General features: G+C 42.6%; 1 protein-coding gene across 3 annotated transcripts; it reads right to left on the bottom strand.

Annotated features, from left to right (window-relative positions):
- Positions 1–60: 60 nt before the first annotated feature.
- PLCXD1 (phosphatidylinositol specific phospholipase C X domain containing 1) lies at positions 61–17,894 on the bottom strand (the record flags this gene model as incomplete). Of its 3 annotated transcripts, none has more annotated exons than XM_079297838.1 (7): positions 61–1,624; positions 2,803–2,986; positions 6,346–6,501; positions 7,012–7,140; positions 9,737–9,873; positions 13,224–13,366; positions 17,689–17,894. In XM_079297838.1, 6 exons carry the CDS (start codon positions 13,333–13,335, stop codon positions 1,329–1,331), a joined length of 1,014 nt encoding a protein of 337 aa, XP_079153964.1. In that variant the 3' UTR covers positions 61–1,328. The 3 variants fall into 3 exon arrangements, with proteins under 3 accessions (XP_079153964.1, XP_079153965.1, XP_079153963.1); XM_079297839.1 differs by lacking the exon at positions 17,689–17,894 and adding an exon at positions 17,176–17,194; XM_079297837.1 differs by lacking the exon at positions 17,689–17,894 and having other exon boundaries at positions 13,224–13,431.
- Positions 17,895–23,112: the final 5,218 nt, after the last annotated feature.

Here is a 23,112-nt window from a genome sequence, read left to right on the forward strand (position 1 = left end):
CAGCAAACCTTTTCACAGAGGAATCAAAAGGAAAAAAAAACCACAACCACAACAGATCCATTTCTTAAGTTATGAATTATTACTGACAACCAATAAAACAATATCACATAAAGGAGAAACCAAACTATTTCACTCCATATTACAGAGAGACATCAAGTTTTATTAGAATGACAAAGGTACAAAAGAGGGCACTAAAGATAGGCAGAAAAACTTCTGCAAACACAAGCAGACATCTGAATTTAGCTTTTGTATATAAAGTGCATCTAAAAAGTGAGGTATACAGAAGAAGTTGCATAGTGAACCTTACACAATAATTTGATTTGTTTTAGTCCTGATGCTTGACATTTCTCTTGCCTTCATGATGATTTGTTATTACACAGTTCACTTAGAAAAATAGAATTAGTATGTGATGGGAAATAGCATAAACCTCTTAGTTTTTACATATGCAAAAACTACTTAGTGAGAGGAAAAATAATTACAGAGCTACTAAAATAGCTAAATAAAACACCAGGTGTGAAAACCTAAATGAGCATGATAAAAGCCAAGAATCTGTATTTCTGGGGCAGTTTAAGTTAAGATCAGGAATTTGTTTCCTCTGTGTTTATTTTCAATGTTAGGCATACTTAGGCAACACCTAGTAAAAAGTTTAACTGCCACAGACAAACTGTGTAAGGGTCTCATTTTGCTATCTTGATCCCAGCAGAACTGGCATGACTAAGTGCAAATTCAATTACCTCTTAAAAATTCCAAATAATTTTGGGGCTACCTTGTTCGTAAGGTAGCACACAACTGATACTCAGCACATTGGTGTATACATAAAATCATTTCACACTGGATTGTCAATGCAGTACCTCTGATAAAAATATTTTTAACTGTTCCTTTTGTTTATTTAGCAGAAACTATGAAAACGGGCAAGTCCATTTCAAACGGATATAAATGAGTAAGAATTTAGGTTGCAAGTAGTGCAGAATATCCTTACAATTATAAGAAATATAAAATCTTTAAAGATAAATCATGCAGCTACTGACATTTCCTCCTTCTTAGTCCTATGAAAAATAAGTTTGAGCTTTTGGGAGTTTCAGTATTGCCAGCTGCTATAGAATCAAAGCACCTCCAAAAAAATTACACCTATACCATAGTTCTCTAGAGACTACAGTAAGGTGCACCTGCTCTCTTTTCAGTCCAAAGGCCTCAAAACCTGATGATGTTGAGAGACCTTTTCCTACTGAGTCTTGAAAGCATTCCTGGTTTAAGTTAATTGGACCTTTATGGGATTCAGGATGTTTACACCAGGGCACAATAAATTCAGACAAAGCCTTTTCAACTTTTCATTGATTAGGAAGCTGAGAATCAAATGCTATTTGTTCCACTTCACTTTGACAGTGCAATGGAGGATTAATTTTTGTGTTAAGTTCTATCACATCTTTGACAAAATCATTGTTTCCTATGAAGTCTCCAGCAATGATGTTAATACATTTTGTTTTCGGTCCTGGATACTGCTGCTTTATCCAGATTTTCAAGCATGGAAGACTCTGGAGTGTCATTTTCTTCAATGATCCAAAGGGGTGTACGAGAATATATCTTAAATTTTCAGTAAGATTAATCCCTGCCACAAAGAATTTTCCTGAAACAAAAATCAGAAAGTGACACATTTAATGTTCTTTTTAGGAGAAGAGAAGCTTCTCAGTATTGCATTACCTTCACATCTCATTCCAGTGGGGATCATTAAAGTACTGACTTCACACTCTTTCTGTAATGTTTCATATCCCTAACAACTGATTCCCCTTCTTGCAACTACATGCTGTAAACAATTCCTGAGCCACGCTCAGTTATCCAAACATTCCAGTTTAGCTAAATTTGTCTAGTTATACAGTGTCAAGGTTCTCCACTGACTATCCATCCTCTGTAAATTATGTTTTCTGTGAGGGTTGCATCCAAATGCTAAGCCTTCCTCTGCAATGGTTGGGAACACAGGGTGCACCCACCCAGGGCTGGGGGAGTGCATTTCTGAGCAGCTGCCCTGTCACCACCCTGTGCTTTCACTTCAAAAGCTGTGAACTGAGCCTCTGTCAGATTACACCACAACAGCCTGCTTGAGTGCTGCTGCTTAATGTGCACCTTACACCCTTCTCGTGCTGCTCTTGTGTCACAGAATCATTAAAGTTGGAAAAGGTCTCCAAGATCGAGTCCAACATTAGACCAAACACCACCACAACAACTAAACCATGGCACCAAGTGCCACATCCAGTTGCTTCTTAAACACCTCCAGGGACAGTGGCTCCACCACCTCCCTGGGCAGCCCATTCTAGTGAAGAAATCCTTCCTGATCTTCAACCTCAACATCCCCTGGCAGAGCCTGAGGACATTTTGCCTTGGAGAAGATGCCAATTTCCACCTTGCCACAACCTCCTTTCGAGTAGCTGTAGAGAGTGATTAGGGTTCCCCTCAGAGAAACCTTGTAGGGGTTTCCTTTCACACCAAGGTTAGTGGAATGCACTTCTCTCACCATCTGTGCTGCCTAAAGCACTGGGCTGAGGAAGCAGCCACCAGCCAGCTGCTCTGCACTGAGGGCTCCCTTTCTGTGGGTCACAGTTGTGTCTGCCACAATCTCTGTGGTCTGTGTGCACACACTGGCAGTGTCCACACCACCAAGGACAGTCACACTCACCCAGGGCACACAGCCATGGGCACACAGCACACATAGTGGTTATATCCCATAAGACAACAATTGCCCAACTTCCTACTAGTTTTGCATTGCTGTGAGTGCCCCCTCTCTCCTCTGAGCAAACTCCCTGTGCCTACCTGGGCGGCCCATCCGCTTCATGCGCTCCAAGTACCGGATCAGGGCACGAGTGGACGTTTTGTTTCCCCACCAGTATGGGATGGGGGGCCACAGCTCACAGTGCTTCTCCAGTTGCACCTCCTCTTCGTATGAGACTATAAGCTGATGGCCGAGGTGCCACATGGTCCTCAGTGTTGGCACCACCTGAAAGGAAGCATGCCCAGGTTGAAGTCAGCAACACAGCAGCATTCCCAAAGTCCAAATATTGATGTGTGACATCAGTTTGGCACAGATTCAGTAGAGATAAAGCTTTTCAATGAGCAGCCCAGTAGGTGATGGGGTGGTTTGCAAGATGCCAGGCAATAGAACTCTGGGAGGTTCAGCAAATTCCTCCTTTCCTTAAACAATTCAACTATGATTATGTACATAACTCTAGGTCTTACACCTGTGTAATAGGAAATGATCCCTGTGTCAGCCCTCATGCACAAGCCACTGCTGAAAGTTCCTTAGGGGAGGAACATACAGACCATCTGCTGCAGGAATGCAGACAGAGAGAAGCAGGAATCATTTTGGCAGATTTCGCAAACTGACACAAATTTGGAGCAGCAACCGTCAAAGAAAACTGAACTGCTTAAAACTTGGTAAGACTAAATGTGAATCATCAAGAGCTACATTCATTCCTGTTTCTCTAAGTGGAAAGTTTATGAAATTGGGATATTCCAGACATTTTCAATTGAGGGAGAGGAAGATCTGAGTCAGACATTTTCTCTATCAGATAGATGGGCTAAAATAGCTGTTAAAGTTAAGTTATAATTTCATAATATGAAATTATGTTTTCCAGCCTCAGAAGTTATCATTGGAGAGAACTGAGGCCCTCTGACTAGTTTTATTTGCAAAACAAACATATTTAACAGGCATTATTTTTACTAAGAATGATGTAGTTTAAAACTACATTTACTGCTTGTGAAAAAGAAATTGTGGCTTTTTGATGCTCCTATTAACTTATTAATTTAAATAAAAGCCAAAGGCACTTGAAAATTAATGATGTAAATATTTGAAGAAAGCTGAGGTTTGAATGAATCCCTCTCACTTCATCCACAAAAGAGAGAATGCAAACTCCCATTAGGTCAGAAAATATTGCAAAATTTAGGCACAAGCTACTTAAACTACAAAACTTTGTGGTTGAATGAAGCCTTTGCTTTATCTGCTGCCTTTCTAAAGCTGGAACCTCTTAAACAAACAAACAAAGATGTGCAATAAAAGCCCAAAAAAAAAGCTACCAGAGATGTGCATATGAGCACAGGTGCTTATTTTGCAAACAAAGCAGAAATGAAAGTCTAACAAGGGATTTTTAAACCCTAGTAATCCAGATCAAAGGAAGACACCTTGAATAGTTAAGACAATTAAAATTGTAAATGCAGTGTAATATTGTCACACAGTGGCCTGTGCCAGTACTACATACAGACCTTGCCTGAGCAGCTGCTTCATAAACACTTTGACACTTAATTCTGTACAGCAGAGATGCAGTCTTGAAAGACAGTAGGTAGCAGTTTATTTTAGAATAAGCCAGCAAGCACTTGGATATTTGATGGCAAATTTAAATCTGTGATCCTGAAATCCCATAGGTAATGGTACCACTGGCAAATATGGTGAGATCCATTGTGCTGGTCACAGACCCCATATATGTAAAGTTTTCCTACTCGAGGGAAGCATTTGGTTTGTCTTTTCTCCAGTTCACTTCCTCTGTCCTCCTGAACACAATTCAGAAATGTTCCTTCTTCAGTGCAGTGATCTCAGACCATTCTTTCTATACCTTCATTCAACAAATTGTCATCAGCAACTTGCCCCTTTTGCAGTTAATAACTTTCTATTTTTTAACAGCTGGCTGTGTGTCTGAAAGCAAATTTGACCACCTCTTCAGTATCTCTGCTCATCCACAACTTAGACACTCAAGATATTTGGGGAAACAATAAAACAGTGTCACTCAGGTCTTCAGTTATTCAGCTGAGGCCTGAATATTCAGAATCCCCTAGTTTTGCTGAGAATTGTTCTATTTTAACTCAGCTGTACAAAATGCTTTGAAATGGTAATACTCACACGTTACTGATACACCAGCTTCAAAGGCTGAATTTGAATCACGAACAGGGTCATCATTCTGTATCACTCACATCTCCAGGGAAAACCCTCTGTTCCTGTGCATCTTTGAAATGTTAATTGTTTAACTACTAAAAGCTCCCACACCCTGTAAAAAACAGAGGGAGCTAAAAGTCTCCACTCCTAAAATTGAGCAATCAAATATTTTTTTATTATTTAATTTAAGGCTTTTCTGGAGGTTTGGGTAACTGTAAGACTGTGTAGGATGTCAGCTCCAGTAAAGTCAATGCCACCAGAAATGCATTGAGGGCAGAGATGCTATTAAGAGGCACCTCAAGAAGTTGAGAGAAACCTCATGAAGCTCAACAAAAGCAAATGCAAAGTCCTGAACAGATTAACCCCACACACCAGGACAGACTGGTGGAAGCTGGCAAGAAAAGGACCTGAAGATCCTTGTAGACATCTATGAGCCCACCTGGCAAAGGTGAGTTGTGAACTGGGCTGTATTAGCAAAGGCACAGACAGCAAATCAAGAAAAGGGATCTTCCCTTCTATTCAGCAGTTGTGGGACTGAATCTCAAGTATTGTTTCCAGCTGGGGCTTCCATAGTAAAAAGAAGTCACTGATGAGCTGGAGTGAATCCATCAGCACACAACCAGAGTGAGCAGAGGCTGGAGCAGAGGATAGGGACCTCCAGGGATAGGCTGAGGGAACTGAGTCTGTCCAGCATGAAAAGAGAGGACTGGACAAGTCTTACTGCTGTCTGCAAATACCTAATGGGAACATGCAGAGAAGACTCCTCAGACATGCACAGTAAAAATGGAAGGCAGCAGACACAAGATAGATTCTGATCAGATAGGAAAGGAAAACACAGTTACTGTGAGAGTGGTCAAATTTTGCATAGAAAGGTTATGAAATCTCCATCCTTGGAGATAATCAGGAATGAACAGGAGCAGCCCAAAGTAAGTTTGAACCTGCTTTGCATGGTGGTGTTGGACCTCCAGAGGTCAATTCCAACCTAAACTAATTTTTTACATAGAAAAAAATTAATTTATAATTATTGCTGTGAAAAGGCAGAAAATAGATTCTTTAAATTCTATAAATATGTAAGATGCACAACTTTTCCTTTCTTTTTTCTTTCATTTTCCTTTTCTCTCTTTTCTCTCTTCTTTTCTCATTCCTTTCCAAGAAAACTCAGACAGGACAATGGATGACAGTTGTATCTACTATTGTCCCACAACTCATCACATATGCAGTCAAATTTAATTCCCTCCTCCACACTGTGGAATGTAGGTTTGCTTGATCTCCTCAGTTCTATTAGGTAATGACCTCTCTCTGATGCATCAAATGGTACCTTTCTGAGGTTAAAAATACAGTGAAAGTAGAATACATCCAAAAGTTTGGAATCAAAGATCTCACTGTGATGTATGATTATTTTAAAAATGAGGAAAAAAGGGTCTCATACTTACATATCTAGGACACAGTTTACACTGGAAAATCTCTTTTATACAGGCAACAAGATGATTATGAAGTCTCTTGTTTAATCCATCAAAATTCCTGCAGGCTATGATAACAACTTCATGAGGATGAGTTTCTAACCACCTCAATATTTCCCACAGAATATCCTACAAGAAAGAAGTATGGCAGCTTAAAAAGTTATCTGTGCTATGCAGGGGAAAGGACATACAATCAACAGAGCAGTGATGGTGGAGTAGACTCACAATCACAATAATGAAAAAATGTGGTTTCTCAAAAAAAAAAAGTGTTTCTGTAATTATACAGGGCTTTTAGTGCCTTCTTCCCTTTAATAATTTATTTTCTTACTAGGGAAACAGGAATGCCCTGTGTATCATCCTGACACAGCACATGATAAACCCCAGAACACTGGGCATGTGGTAGGGGATTGGCAGTGGAGAATAAACAAAGAGTTTGAGGGTGAGGAAAAAATTATGCTCCAGTATCAGCTGCTGAAACTAACTTCCAGCCCTACTGATTTCTTCTAGTTTGAAGTCCTCACAAAAAAATCCCAAATAATCTACTCAGAAGACCTTGAGCCAGCATTTTTGGATTATGATGTCCCTTAAATGAAGGAAATGGCACTGGGTTTATAGTCATCACAAAGGGAAGGAAAATACCTGCACAGTAACAGTTGTGTAAACCATATGCACAAAGTACAAATTCATAGATGGATCATTAGCCTTGTGGGCAATCCTGAAATCCAGGTATCTAACTCCAGCCTCAAGTTGCTCTGTCACAGTCAGGACCTGAAAGGTGAAACAAAAGACAAAGGTCCTGAGAGCTCAAAAGAGATTTGTTTCTTTAGTTTAGAAAGCTAAAAGAGGGGTACAAAGTTAGTCCTGTGGCATTTTTCACAGGGCTTTCCTCTAAAATGTCATTATATGGCACCAAATTGCAACTTGGAAGCATTTTGCTCTCTGACAAGAGGGATTCCAATTTCCCTGCAGCATAAACTGCAAGTACAGATTAGATTCAGACAGTTGCCCTTGTTGTGTTCTGAAAGTCAAAGATCAATTAACCTGTGCATAAAAACATGATTGCTCTTCACACAACTATTCATTTAAAAAACAGTTGCAGGATCAGCACCTTAGAAGTGCCGTATTTATTTTATTAGATCAAAGACTTTACTGTGGTTGTCTCTGTGGACCTCACACATCCTCAACAGAAGGAAAAAGACAAAAATAGAAAAATCTACTGGCTATTGTTCTTTTTCAAGATAAAAATTCTTATAAAGTTTGAATTAATCTGTAGAAGTCCTACAGAACAGAGACACTCCTCTAGATCCATTTCCATCAAAGCACTTCCACTGGATTTGAGGGCTGAATAGAACTGATGATAAAGGTGTTTCTGAGGCAAGAAGTTCCAAATTATGTCTCTTCCTTATATCAGGACTCTCTTGGCATAAGAAAATAGAATCAATTGAATTAAATATGTTTAAACACTAATTTGTCTCAGTTCAACCTGCTAGGGATAAAATTTAGGCTTCAGAAACCACATGTGGTGCTGAAGTCAGAAAGGATTCAACAAAAGCTAAATCAGTACACGGCATTGCTCTAAAATACCCAAATGTAGCTTTAACACTGAGGCAGAGCTAAAGACACATGGCAGGATGCTTACCTTGCCTAGTTTAACTCCCTAACTTCCCATTCTTTGGACATGAATTCAGCCTCTCCAGGCTGTGCCCCAAGGTCCAGGGGTGCAGTGGCTCTGGCCAACAGCTCCTCCCGTGCCTGCTTGGTCTCCACCAGGCTGAAGCAGAGGAAGGGATGATCCAGAACCCTTTTTTTGGATTATGTTGGAAACATAGTGGAGTGTACATGGCTGTAGGTCATTTACAACCTCTGTGGCCAGAAAAAGCACCAAAGGAAATAACTGCTCTGAGCTGCCCTTCAGATTAATTCATTTCTTATCTGTTGACTACATGGGAAAATGAGATAAATTAGACCCTCTAATTAGTTACTTGGGTTTGGATACTGAATTAGGCAGTGTGAATATTGCCCCCCCTAAAGGGCAAAATTTTAAAGGAAGCCCTGGGGAGCAATGCTGCTCAGTGCTTCAATCTCACACCAGTCATCCAGGGCACGACTGGAAGTTACATGGACATTACACAGGGGACATTTTGGGCTCCAGACTGACAACCACAGCAGCTGGGCTCAAGCAGACAACTCCCAGTCACTGGGGCACCCAGGAACTTGTGGATCCTATCACCAGCAGGGCTTCATGGTCTGTTCTGGATACCAATGGGTGGAATCATCTCCCCACACAGATAACTGGAGCAGGCAGAGGTAAGGAGGGGCAGGATTGTAGCTGTGCCTCTTCCCTATCAGCACTGGGCCACTTCCTGCTTGTCACACTGGGTTTGGACCAGAGAATTATTATAATGATATTAAGAGATTGTTTGTCACCAACAGGGTCACTTTGCCAGCCAGAAACCCACAAGCTGGGAGGTATCTAAATCTTTCATTGGCTGAAGTCCCTCTGTTAATTACATTAATATTACATGTTATTTTCCACCACAATAAACGTGGAAAAGGGTTTCTAGTACTAAGTGGTCAGCTTTAAGCAACATCCTTGCCTCACCTGCATGCTTTTTCCTCAGAAAAGATGATCAGATCTGTATGGTTCCTACCTCATGCTGCAAAGTGCTGGATTTAGATAGGAAAGAGTGATTTTCTTCATATTAGCTGGAATTGGACTGTGGTTTGGATTTGTGTTGGAAACAGCACTGATTACACAGGGATGTTTTTGCTGTTGCTGAGAAGTGCTTACAGAGTCAGGGCCTTTTCTGCCTCTCACCCCACCCTACCAGTGAGGAGGCTGGGGGTGCACAGGACATGGGAGGGGACACAGCCAGGACAGCTGACCCCAATTGACCACAGGGATTATCCTTCATCATAAGGAGTCATGCTCAGCACATAAAGCTGGGGGAAGAAGAGGGGGAAGGTTCAGAGTGATGGTATTTATCATGCTAAGACACCATTACACATGACAGAGCCTGGCTTTCTTGGAGATGACTGAATACCTGCATGTCCATGGGAAGTGGTGAATTAATTCCTTATTTTGCTTTGCTTGTATATATGGTGCTTGCTTTACCTATTAAACAGTCTGTATCTCAACCCACAAGTTCTCCAGCTTGTACCCCTCAATTCCCTCCCCTATCTCACCCAGGGGCAGCAAGAAGCAGCAGTGCAGGGCTGAGTTGCTGGCTGGGGTTAAGCCACCCAAGCATGGAATCTCATGAGAGCACAGAGCAGCAGGTTATTCTGTCATTGAGCATTCTCAGCCCTGCAGCACAAGCTTCAGCTTTGCCAAGGCAAGAAGAGAACACCAGACAATGCTTACCTGTGTTATAGACCACTTCATGATAATGGGGTGCACAATGCAGGGCAGACATTTGTTTAAAAACTTCACCAGCTTGGACTCGTTGCCACTTACAGCAGAGCTTTTATCCAAACAATAGGTCATAGTGTCGTGACTCCCTGTAGAATACAAAAATAAATGTATAGAAAATCTCATTTATTAACTACTCAAGACCACATTCCATGGCTACATTTCATGTGCACACCTGATAGGCCACCACATTTGCCAGCCACACACCTGTATTGTCTGAGAGCCTCTATGGTTATGGCAAAAAGTTGGAATTGTCTGCAGAGGTTGCTCACCTAACATTAATAAGCTTAGTGTGAAATCCTTGTGGAGGGAAGGCATTGACACTTTTCAATAAAGCAGTCCCCATCTAAACTACACATCACTGTAGTTTGCCCCAAGCCACAATAAAATGGTATGTTTCAAATGGTGTCTTCCCTCAAAATAATTGTCTTGATGTGAAAACATTTTTTTTTTCAGGGAATAAACAGCTCAAGGCTGAATTTATCTAGAATTTGTACTGTTTTCAGAGTTTTCCAAATGCAGGATTTCATTGTCCAAGATCCTCATCTCTGCACAGGAAAATATGACTGAAATCAGAAATTCATGCTCTTACACCTTTGACTGTACCAACACTTAATTTGGCACTTCAACCACCTATATCTTAAATATCTGCTAAAAATGTCCTCCTAACTAAACCCCCACGTCCTCTACAAAAACAACAAACAAGATGGGTGCTTAAAGGTTTTTGAGGCAAATCCAAGTCCTAGTTTATGAATGAAAGATGAACAAGATCCTCATGTGATGGACTTCAAAAATTACCTGATCTTTCCAGCACAGGGAATTACACAGGCATCAGAGCCAAGAACAGTCTGCCCAAATATTTTATTTCCTTGAAGTCTTAATAAATCTGACACATCACTTGCATCATGTTTAGATGAAACTATTGCAGCTCACAATTTCATCAGGACAGGGAACCAATGATTTTTCTAGCTCTTCTGTTCCATTATTTCTTCCAGATTTTTAAAGCATCAGTAAGAAAAGCCAACAACTCAGTGAAGCTGTTTGGATCTTAACAGAGTATCTGCAAAGAATTTGCTTATCATTTTTGTGTTTAAGTCTTCTGTCAAACTAATAGTTGAACTGGTCCTAGGAGCTGCTTTCTTGAATTGGCAGTCTTACTGGTGCCAGTGGTAGTATTTCTAGAAAACAAAGTAAAAAGGCTTGATTTGGAAATAAAAATTCTTTGTAACTGTCAATATTAGTTTGATATCTCACTCCATTTTTTCACTTTCTAAAAGCTTTTTTTGATCTATTTTACTGCTTTAAACACCCAACCACACTCATTGTGGCCGGAAGATCAATATAGAGGGCATGCAATAAAAGAGTTATGTGTTAGAAGATGTAAGAGTCAAACTATTAAATACCCATGGACCAAGTCCAAGTCTGAGGGAGATGAGCAGGATTCCATTGATGGGTGTTGCATCCATGGATGCCAACCAGCAAACGGATAGTAATCTTTTACTCACGAGTCTTTTGTGATGTCATGAGTTACAGTAATGAAAGGAAGACGGGTACATCCATGACACAACACAAATGATGCAAAGATAGTGAGCTAGCACCAAGCCAAGTAGCTCCAGACCTTGAATCCACACCTGCCCAGCAGCACTGGGCTGGATCTGGTGCAAGCACAACACTAATTAATGAGATGTGCCGCTGTCTCCTCATCATGCTTTCAGAATCCACTCTGTCATGTTTCGTGCATGCCTCCTATGAGATAAACTTCCACTTCCAAAGTGGGTTTCCTCCCTCTGGAAACCTGCCAGAGCTGTCTTGACCTGGTTGGTCTTGATCTGTTTGTGTTCTGACTTGGGCTAGATCAGCTTTGTAGGTCAGCTGGACAGACACCAAAATATTCCAAGCTAATAGCCTGCAATGCTCTCTAAAAGTCCTCTAATGTTTGCTGAAATGGACTTGCCTTCAGCTGTTCTTCATGCCTGGTCTCCCTGCAGGCATATTCACAAGAACAACAAACATTTTCAAGAATAACAAGGTCACCCTTAAGAGGAGAGCCAGGAAGGCAAACAAACCCATCAGCAGGTTCTCTACATTTTATGATGGCCAAGAAAGACAGGTGAAAGTCTTGTAGAAACAACATGGCTTCTTTTCCAGCAAAACAAAATCCCACTGAGTGTGCTACTGACTTGTGAAAGATTTTTGCAATAGGAACAAAAACAGGAAAAGAGATTACTATTACCTTCTTTCTTCACCCATAAGACAGATACCTACTTTGTTTTTTCCTCTCTTGATGGTTAAATAAGAAATCTAGAGGGGTTTTTTTAAATAGCACCTGTCCTGGTCCTCTTACATAGGCTTTATAGACTCTTTATAGGTTTAGCACATCCTAAATAGAGATGTGTTTGTTTTGAAGTTAATATCAATTCAAATGATATTATCTAAGAAGCCTCCATGAAATAAGTTTCTGGATTTCAATTTTAATTGGAACTCCACACTCCATCAGTTCACAATGGGAAGAAAAAAGCTAAAAACTACAATTCTTGGGTTCTCCCTTGGGCTCTACTCACTGAAGACAAGATTTCACACCATCTCTAAATATATGCCTTTCCTAAAATTAATCTATGATCCTGTGGCCTACATAAAACATTCATCTACATGCTGTGCTGCTTTCCCCCCAAACTACCTGTCACATCTACAGGTAGAGAGAAAATGTGGGTTAGGCTTTTCTTTAGAACCATTCTTGGTGTGAAGGCAATCACTCAAGAGCTGAGGGTCCTTCATTGCCTCCCCATGTGTCAGTGAAATCACATTATACCAAAAGTTTTTTGGACAGAATGAGGCGGGGAGAAATCAAGGCAGCAGAAAGAAACAATAATGTGACCAAAGAAAGGTTAATAATACACAGGTATCACTTAGATGCATTTATAACATGATAAATCCAGTTTTTATAAGATCAAGTAGAAAAATAACAGTCTTCATTAATAAAATCAGGTTAATTACAAGTCTCAATTCTCCTTTTTCTGCAATTTCACAGCTTCTTTTAGACAAAGAAACAAAGTACAAAAAAACAAATAACAAGGCAAAATACTAATTCTCCCCTCCTGGAAAAATTTTATTACATAGGAAGTCACAAGAATTAATTAGGAAAATTTCACCATTGCCCAAATAAGTCAATCCTTAGATTAATAATAGTATCTGACAAGATAATGTAAAGTATCTCTTTATTTTCATTTCTAAAAAACAATAAAAAATTGCTTTGCTGCCCCTCCCCTCTAAGAAACCCTAAACATTGCAGACTAACATTATTCACATAACATCACACAAACCCTCCCCCACACACTGACCCAAATAATAAACATAGCTATCCTGAAATGGAACAAACAGGATATTCCAATGTTTAAATGGCAAGCTAACAAAACAGCAGAGAACAAAAGTTAATCTTTACCTGGGAGAGCTAAGTTATAGAGGGGAATATCCCAGAGCTTCTCTGGTAACTGTGACATCCATTGACCATTTTCATGGCACATGTGAACGAAGGTTTGCAAAGGGCCTTCCATTGGTATGTGCTCTGGGACTTCATAGGGTGTTCTGGGAGAGAAAAAGAAAATAAAAACAATAAACCATTCCATATACTGCAGTTGAATTAATGACATTGCACCTGTGTAGGATGAATTTATAAATATTTAAAAATGCCAACCCTTCTCTCAAGTAGTTGCAGCAAAATGTCAAGAGCTTATCAGCCACAACACATGCTGCTTTTGATAACACTGTCTCCCAGCACAATGCCAAAGGGTGGGTTCCACCTTCAGGCTTGCAAAGTGACCAAGTGAAAGAAAACACCTAGCCAAGACAAATATACACAGTTTCATTGGTATGGAGAAATTACTGTTTTATTGGCTATTGTGAAATCACAAGGAGTACCTCTCTCCAGTGTGCAACTGTGTCCATTCCTTCACCCTTTGCAGTCCCAGGGGCACAGCAAAGGGACTGATGGCAGGGCTGGGACAGGGGCTAGGTCTGCTACCCTCAGGTCCCCAGAGAACACTCACATTGAAGGATCCAATCAGGTGCTACATCTGTGAAAAGCCTTTACAGAGATGTCAGGACTTTTTATTTGCAGCATCTGGGGACAGACGAAAACTTTCCTCTCCTTATTCTTGGTTTGGAGAACACCAAAGTTGTTTTTATCACCCCTACAAGTCCATGATCATAAGTATTTCAGTTTGCTCTGACCTTCCTAAAACTATTCTGAAACTGCTCTCCTCTGGGATCTTCTGCACAATTTGCAGTGGTCATGCAGGAGTGCCAGTGGATGAAACCCAGTTGAGAAATCATGGCATCACCAGGGCCTGCTAGTGTTACCCTGTTTGCTTTTCATTGCATGATCTCCTGGATTATGCAGAACACAAAATAAGCTCTCCATGTTTTGAGGGTTTTTTTCCTAGGACGTTCCTAGTTCAGGTGGTGCTTTGGGGATTAGAGCCTTCCCTCTATTGCTTTCAAGGCTTTATTTTGTCACAGGTAGTGTTAGATCATGGCACAGTGATTACCATCATTAATATCACAGCTTCCTTTTTAACACTTTTTAAAAAGTTGCTAATGTAAATTATTCCTTCTTGTCTGCTATAGCAATCACAGTCAGATACATATTTTTGAGGTTTTCTACTCTGCAAACACCCTCACTGGTCCCTTTCACTGCATTGTAGTACATTCATTCAAGATTGTTTCTCCTAGGAGGTGGTTGGTTTTACTGGAGAGCCACAGTGCTTATATGAAGAATATTTGTTTAAACATGGTGCAATAATAAAATAAGACTTTTTTTTTCCTTTGACAGTCATATAGGACCATCTGAAAGGCAACTTTAGGAATTCCATTCCTAAGTTCTATGCCCATGCCGCACAAAAAGATACAATCTGTTTTTATACTGGCCAATGCACAAACATCACCTGCCTAGCCTGCCTTCCTCTGCCTTTGAGCTGAAAGAAACAAATGGTCTCTAGATGCTGCATTAGCTATTCTTATTCTTGGAAAAATACTCAGATCTCAGGTAGACCAACTCACCCATCCTCTGCCTCTGCCCTTTAATATGATGAGCTGCTGTCCCTCGCAGCCCCTTGCTCAGACAACAGATGTCTGCAGCTCATTTTGTCACTTTTTGCTATTTCACACTTCATCAGACTGCACACCACTGCTCACCCACAGCTGCTCTGCTCTAGTCTCTGTACCAAGTAGCATCAGCGTGGGCAGGGGCTGCAGGTGCTTAAAACAGCATTGCTATTCAGTAAAGCCTGGATGGTCCCTCTTCTTCTCCAGCTCTGAAGCTGACAGGAGCTGGGAGTCTGCAACACCCCAGCATATGGCAGCACTTTTGCAGGTTCTGTATGCAGACTAGAAACCTGACTATAAGCATTGCTTTTCCTCTTTTGAGGGGGGACATTTGCAGCTCCCTTTCCAGAGCCTTTGGGCTCTCCAATTCCCCAAAGGCACCTGCTCTCCCCCAGAACAGGCACCCATCACCCCAGGGACCCTTAAGCCCTGCCAGGCAGTCACAGCTTGTCCTGGCACAGGCTTCTTTGCACCAACAGCACTCCTAGGATGTGTCCAAGGGTGCTGGTTTGCCTGCTGCCACTCTCTCCTCCTGCTGTGTGCTCTCATCACCTTGCTTGGGTTAACACAGGCACAGCCGCACAGCTGACAGAAAAAAGCTGGGTTTCTGCTATGCTGGTCCCTTTCTCCAGGATAGCACATGCTGAGGAAGTCCCTGCAGAGGCATCAAGCCCTGCAATTGCCTTTGATGAGCTGTATGAGAGACTTCTTGGCATTGCCCAGGCAGCCTGGGCAGCCTGGTACAGTACAGTTCTCAGCCTGGCACAAGATGCCGTTAATGCCTCCCCCTCTGCAGGACCAGGACACTTCACAGAGAGTGTCCTGCTGGGCCTGAGGAAAGCCAGTAGAGAGCAGAAACAGCAAGACCAAGACACAGTGCAGTTCTGCAAACACAGACATGTGAGAAATGCACAAGTCATTCTCCTCTTCCTCTTCTTCTTCCACAGTACCCTGAGACTGGGGATGGCAGCCACTGGCAGTGCATGGCACGAGCTGCACCATGGCCATCTGCTGATCCAGTCCTGTACAAAAGTGACTGGACCAAGTCTTGTCCTGCTCCCCCATGCAATGCAAAGCCCTAGATGTTCACACTGCCACCTCCAAACTCAGCTGCTGCCTTGTGTTTGAGGGGCAACCCTTGGGGAGAAACCAAGGCTTGCCTGGAGAAACGAAACTGCAACCATTAGCAGCTACCTCTCATGATTAAATTCTAAACTTCACAAATAAGAACTTTTTATTTATTCCCCTTTTCCAGACAGATAAGTCCATCCTACACATAGTGTGATAAACTAGTATGTTGGATTTGCATGGCAAGATTTTGGTAGTGGTGAAGTCTACAGAACTGATTTCTGTGAGAAGCTGCCAGAAACTTCCCCTATGTAGAACAGAGCCAATGCCAGCTGCCTCCAAGACAGACCTGATGCTGGCAAGGTTGAGCCCACCAACAACAGTGGTAGAGCCTCTGGGGCAACAGATTCAATCAGAGGAAAAAAAGTTGTTGTGCAAGAGCAGCCAGGAAAAGAGGAGTAAGAATATGTAAGAGAGACAACTCTGCAGACACCAGGGCCAGTGTAGAATGAGGGGGAAGAAGTGCTCCAGGCACAGCAGAGATTTGCCTGCAGCCCATGGCAAAGACCATGGTGAAGGAGCTGTGCCCCTGCAGCCCATGGAGATCCATCCTGAAGCAGAGTCCTCCACCTGCAGCCTGTGGAGGGTCCCACACTAGAGCTGGTGAATGCCCAGAGGAGGCTCTGACCCCATGGGAAGCCCATGTGGGAGCAGGCTCCTGGCAGGACCTGTGGTCTCATGAAGAGAGGAATTCACACTGGAGCAGATTTGCTGGCAGGACTTGTGACCCCATGGAAATGACCCACACTGGAGCAGATCACAAAGAACTGGGGCTCTTGGGATGGACTGATTGGAGAAATTTGTGGAGGATTGTTTCCCATAGGAGGGACCTCACGCTGGAGCAGAAGAGTATGAGAGGTCCTTCCCCTGAGGAGAAAGGATTAGCAGAGACAATACTTTATGAACTGGCCTTGGTTCCCATTCCACATCCCCCTGTGCCACTGCAGGCAAGGGAGGTAGAGGAAATCAGAAGTGAAGTTGCACCCTGGAGGGTACAAATTTTCCCAAAGCCGAGTCTGCTTTGCCTGTGACAGTACCTGGTGATCTCTCCCTGTCCTTATCTTGGCCTATAGCCTTTCATTACATTCTTCTCTCCCTCTGCTGAGCAGGAGAGACTGTGGTGGGCACTCGGCTTCCAGTCAGGATCAACCCACCCCACCTACCCTCACTCCCCTTGCTCACACCAGCTGTCTGACCCTCCTTGGGTGCTCTGCATACAGGCAGCATTACATTTTGAGGACTTTTCCAGGGCACTAAACAAGCAATAAAACATGCAGGCGTGTAAAGCCGCTAGAGATCACCATCCTCCAGCCCCAGGACACCGGGAGCATCGGGCTGATTGACCCCGGGCTGATCGTCCCTCGCCCGGGCTCCCCGCCGCAGCGCGCCTGGCTCGCACAGCCCCGCTGGACACGGCCAAACCCGGCCAAGCAGTTCCGGGAGGGAGATATAATTAAAGAGCGATTCATTATGACACAATAAAACACATGCTGCAGCCGACCCAGAAGCTAAAAAAGCCCTCACGGGGGTTATAGGAAGCCCTGCGATGAGCAGAACCGAGCAGCCCCGGCGAGCAGGGGCCGCCAGCGCCGCGGGGCTTTGGAGACCAGAGCTCCGCCAGCCCCCGAGGAGCCGCATCCCTCCCTCCCCTCGTCCTTAGCAAGTGCTTTACTCACTCCGAGGAACGACTCCGTCTCCATGCCGGCTCCCCGGGCAGCCGAGCGCACCCCAGCCCGCCCGGGGCCCCGCAGCCAGGCGGGGCGGAGCTGCCCCGCCCGCCTCGAGTGGCCGCAGGTTTGAGGAAGGTGAAGAAGGGGCGGGAGGGATGAAGAAGAGGAGGAGAAGGGGTTGTGGTGAGGGGGCGCTGCTCGAAGCCGCTCTCTGGATTGACGGGGCATCGCTCCAGGAGGAGCCTGCGGGCACGGACAGGCGGAGAGCAGCGTGTGCCGCGCTTCTGCCGCATCTGAAATCTATTAATGCAAGAAGGCTCAAAACAAATATTTACAAACAAATCTAGGCATAAAAGTACCTTAATTTCCTGCTGTCTGTCCAGAAAGCTTGTCAGGCCCTCAGCTGTGGTGAAATACACTTATGATGCCACACGGCAGAAATCTTGGCAAGCTCTTCAAAAAGCTTTTCTGCTTTTAAAGAGGCAGGAGTTAAATAGATGAGTGAATGGCATGTAGAGACAAACAGGCAAATCCTCGGTGCAGTTCTTGAAGCAGAGTGTGTTCCCAGCCTTCCCAGAGAGATGGAGAAAGGATCTCCTTTAGTGTTCCAAAGGCACACTAAAACACACAGTTGCCTAAGTAAAAAATAGTGAGCAGAAACTCCCACTGGAAGAATGGATAGAGAAGATTAGCTCCCCTTTCTCCACAGGGCAGCATTCCTAGAGGGTCAGCTACAATGGAACTGGGATCTAACTGCTCTGGGATCATACTGCAGTCGGGATTAGCAATAATTCAGTGCTGCAGTGCTTCTTAAAGCAAAGGTGTGTTTTCCAGATAGGCCTTTTTCACTAACTCATTTTTGCATGAGGCAGAGCAGTGTATACGTACACAGCAAAACTTGCTGTGGTACCAACAGCAGCAAGATCAGGTTAACATTCAGCTAAATCATTCATTGGAATCACAATGGGATTCCATTGGTGAATCCCAGGACAGCAAGGCAGCCTGGGCTTCAGGGTGATGCTTACACATCAGTTATATGTATCAGTTCAGGCTGCTGTTTATATATCAGCTCTTACAGAGTATCACAAAACTAGCTGTTGGTAGAAGCAGAATAGATGTGCACCAAGCTGTAGCACTAGGCACAAAAAGGATGAAAAGCCAAAAGGAATGAAGTAAAGCAAAGGAGAAGGTAGGAAACAAAAAACATTATTTGATGGCTGTGTGCTTTTGTACCACCATGTTAGAAAGTAGCTGAGAACAGTTACAGAGAAGTGTTATGTTGCCCTTCATGGAATGAAATAAATAGGAAAGTATTTCAATCAGAAAAGGCTAGGAGTAAAAATCCAAGTCAGCTTTAATTTTTCCTTTGCTTAGAAAGTTAGGACCATGAAGGTGTGACATAACAACAGTCAGTGTCTGGATATTACCATGATGAATACAGTAGAGCAGATATGGTTCCAGTCTTGTGAAACAAACCTGGATGAAATTGCTTGGACTAAAAGGCAAAACATTACTGTGGAAAGAAAAAACTAAAAGCTATTTTGGTGTGTATTTGAAATGAGTAACAGAAAACTCATTAATAACCGTGAAACTGGAATCCCACATTTTATTCTGGGGGCCTTAACACAGGACTTTACACCCTAGTGATGTGAAGTGTCTGTTGAGTGATGTGGAAATGATCTTGCAGGTCTCACCTCCACAGAAATAGTCTATCAGGAAATCTTAAGCCCTGAACAAGCCCTTCTAATTCCCAACCTTTCAAGTCTGAGTTTGTGTCCCAGTTCTTCTTTGTTTGCACTGGAACTAATAGAAATGTCAAGAGAGTTGCTCTTGGTTTAGTTCTGAGATCACAATCTCTCAGGAGGAATTTAGGAATTCCATAAGCCAAGGAATGACAGGAAGTTAATCAACAAATGATTAAATCCCTGAATAAGCATGTCTTCTGAGGAGCAGTCAAGCCAAGGATAACTTCTAGCAGTATTTGCAGAAATAATGATAAGCAAATTTCAAGATGAGGCAGCAGGGACATGAAAAAGGCCAAAATTTACCTCTTCACAAAATAAATGTCTGCATTAAGAAGACAGGACCCAGCTCAAAAGACAAAGAACTTACCCAGATGGAGCTTAGCAGGTGTTGAAGCATTCATTACTGAGGAGGTTTGAAGCTGGTAGCATCTGAGTGAGTCAAAACAGGCAGATACATCAGTGTGGGGACTGATGGAAGTGCAGATCTGATTTATAGCTGTGGATTAGAGTGAAATTTCTGGTTTGTTAGTCACAGATGCAGCAGTCATGGAGCCTTAAACTTGACTTTATATATTTAAACACTTTGGCATACCAAAATATGATACTCTCAGTCTGAGAGAAAACAGTTCATTTGTCCAGATGAATTAAAGGTTTATGACATTTTTTTGAAAATGTACATTATTTGAGATGTTGCATAAGACTTTTGTCTTCCAATCTATTTTTTTTTTTTTATTTCCAGACATGGAAACATTTGAAATATGCTGTAATGTACGGAAATACCACTAAGCATTTAAGCAACCTTAACTGAATTCCCTGGGTTTGGAGTGTTTGTTTTGAGGATGTTTGCCACACCCTGGGCAATGTGTGTATTTGTCCATGTCCTGACTTACTGATAAGTCCTCTCAACCTTCACCTAATTTCTGGCTTTGGAACAAACAGGCTGCTTAATATTTCTGAGAAGAGGTTGTATATCTAGGGACAGCAGGGTAAATCATCCAGGAGGCAGCTTGCAGCACCAGGGAGATCGTTCTGGGTAATAAGACCTGGGAAGAAAAATGCAACCCAGACCTGCTGAGAGCTTGAAACTGCTTCCCTGTGTTTGCTTCTGGAGACCACAATGGTTACTCAAGCTTGCAATGCTGTGAGCAGGATGTAAAGAGGGTGGGAGGCAGTCTGGAGCCCTTCTTTGCCCTTGGTCCATGTGCATGGAGCTGCCTTTCAGTGATGTGCTCCTACCAAGCTGGCACCAGCTGGAAGGAAATCTGGGGTGGGATTTAGGTTGCCCAAACACTTTGCAGCATGCCAATTCTACCATGAAGAAACAGCCCTGGTTTTATTTGCAACAGGCAAAGCTAGTGATAAAATTCAGTGGCTGGTAAAAATGCTATGGGGTGGTCAGACATGGGGTACAGAGGAAAAAATAGAGTTGAATTTTATTAAGTTGAATTTTTTACTGAAAATTTTTAAACAGAAAAACGTGGGGAAAAAAATCCACAAATTCTTCCAGTTTGGTCCATTCCCACCAATATAAGAGAGACTTGAGTGGGCATGGATCAAGGTGCAGGCAAAATAATCTTCCTCTCAAACAGAAGCAAGCAAGATTTTAATTTCAACTTAACTACACCATTATTGACAGGAAGAGTTGTATGCCCTAAAATACTTTTGGTACAGCCACCTTACTTCATGTCTGACACTAACAGTATCTAAAACAAGAAAATAAAAGCCCTTCCAATGTGCACAGGGAGCTGCTCACAATGTCCCACTAGGAAGAGAAACTTAAGGGAGAGATAAACAAAACTCTCTCCTGAGACCCAGCATCTGAGAAAACATGAGCAAGAGGAGAACTGGGCTTTGTTTCTAGAACCTAACAGAGAAACTGGGGAGACACAAAAAATTAAATGCATTCCTGTCCACTAGAAAGGATTTCAAGTTATAGGTAGAAGGGAAGTCTCCTCATTCCTCCCTTTGCCATTAGTTTGTTATCTAGCCCTTCAAATTTGTGGGAATTCCCTGTCCTGCATGAATCTCAGTCTTTTTTTCCTAATTGGAACAGGTCAGAAACAAAGCCCTCTACTCTGCTGTCCCAATCCCTGGAGAAGCTGAAGCAACTATAGACTCACACTTTTCAGTTCTCAGTTCTCAGCAGCTGCCTGGGCAGGATGAGGCTGAAGCATTGCCCTGGGAAAAGCAGGACCACCAAGACACTGTGCCCTGTCCATGTCTTTCCTGTGTGCAGCTTCTGACTTGGTGGCACATGATGGGGAGGAGGAAGGACTCTTTTTGTGCTTAAATTCATCACTTTGATGAATCTGAGGGAGTGAATCTTGTGTCCTTCAGCACCATAAATAGCATCCCACTTTCTTCCTGTGATCAGTTGTGAAAATTAGGCTCCTGTGTCCTTGGGAACAAATTTCCAGTACTGGGCAAAGGTTGAAGGTAACAGTGTCTGAGTCTTTAAGCCATCCATACTTTAACACCTGTGGTTCTCATGTTGGTTAAGTCTTGGTGACCTTGGGTTGAATAGCTGGGAAATAACTGAGTACTCTTCAAATGCTGGTGAGTTCTTTTTCCTGCATGCATTGCTGATTTGTACTGTCAACCATAACCTGCCACGGAGCAAGACCTTTTAAAGTCCATGCCTCAGCAACAAAGATGACTTACAGATCAGATAAACTGGATCCTCAGTGCAGAGCCAGTCCTGTTCTGTGCCCTGCAGAGCTGTATCTGTTGAAAATTTCATAGACTTGATGCTTCTTTTTGGCCTCTGCCTGCATTTCACACCTATTGGGGCACAATAGCAAAAGCAGGCAAGGATGGATGTCTTGGGCAGTGCAGGCATGATCTGCAGTGATATGCAATAAAAATTCATCTTCCAACAGAACTTCACACTGCAAACAGCACAAATCATCCATGGCAGAGGATGGAGGTGCAGGGCTGGTAGAAGCTGAGCTCAGGATGTCAGTCTGGGTCAAACACTGCTAATATTAGATGCTAAAATCTACAACAGAAAGACAGTATGTTTCCCAAGGGGGCAGATAAGAAAGTATTTCATCTCTTATTACATGTACTTATTTTATTGCAGGGTAACAAAGCACCATGCTGTCCTCCCACACTACCACAGAGCAGTAATTAATAGCAGAGTCATTTATAAAGTACTTGATACATATTACAAAGCCCTTTTTTTTGTCCATGTACATCTTCTAAATCCCACTGTCTGTTGGTATATTGTTTTACACAGGTACTAGTGTCAGGAATGTGGAAGTGAAAAATTGCACAATTACAGTTTTGCTGGAAGAGATCAAACAAACATTCCAGTTAACATTTCCCACCAACAGTTTCTGTTATGGGGTTTTTTTGCCTGAGCTAATTAATCAGTATTCAGATATACACTAAATATGCCCATCTTCAAACTTTATAATAATATAATAAGTACACTTCAAGCTGTTACATAACATTTTTATTTGGGGGGTGTTGCTATTACTGTGTAGAACATGCAGCCTGCAATGTTGACTGGCCATAAAAGCAGATTTGCCAAGCCCCAAAATGTTAACAAACCACCTTCTACTAAAAGCAGTGGTAAGAAGCCATTTCAATGCACTGGAAGCTCAGCAGCTGTCTACATGAATGTCACAAGCAAGACACAGAGAAGCTGCTTGAGCAGTGACCAAACCATACCTGACTGTAG

The sequence above is a fragment of the Erithacus rubecula genome (genome assembly GCF_903797595.1).
Source record: "Erithacus rubecula genome assembly, chromosome: 1".
NCBI classification, from domain to species: Eukaryota; Metazoa; Chordata; class Aves; order Passeriformes; family Muscicapidae; genus Erithacus; species Erithacus rubecula.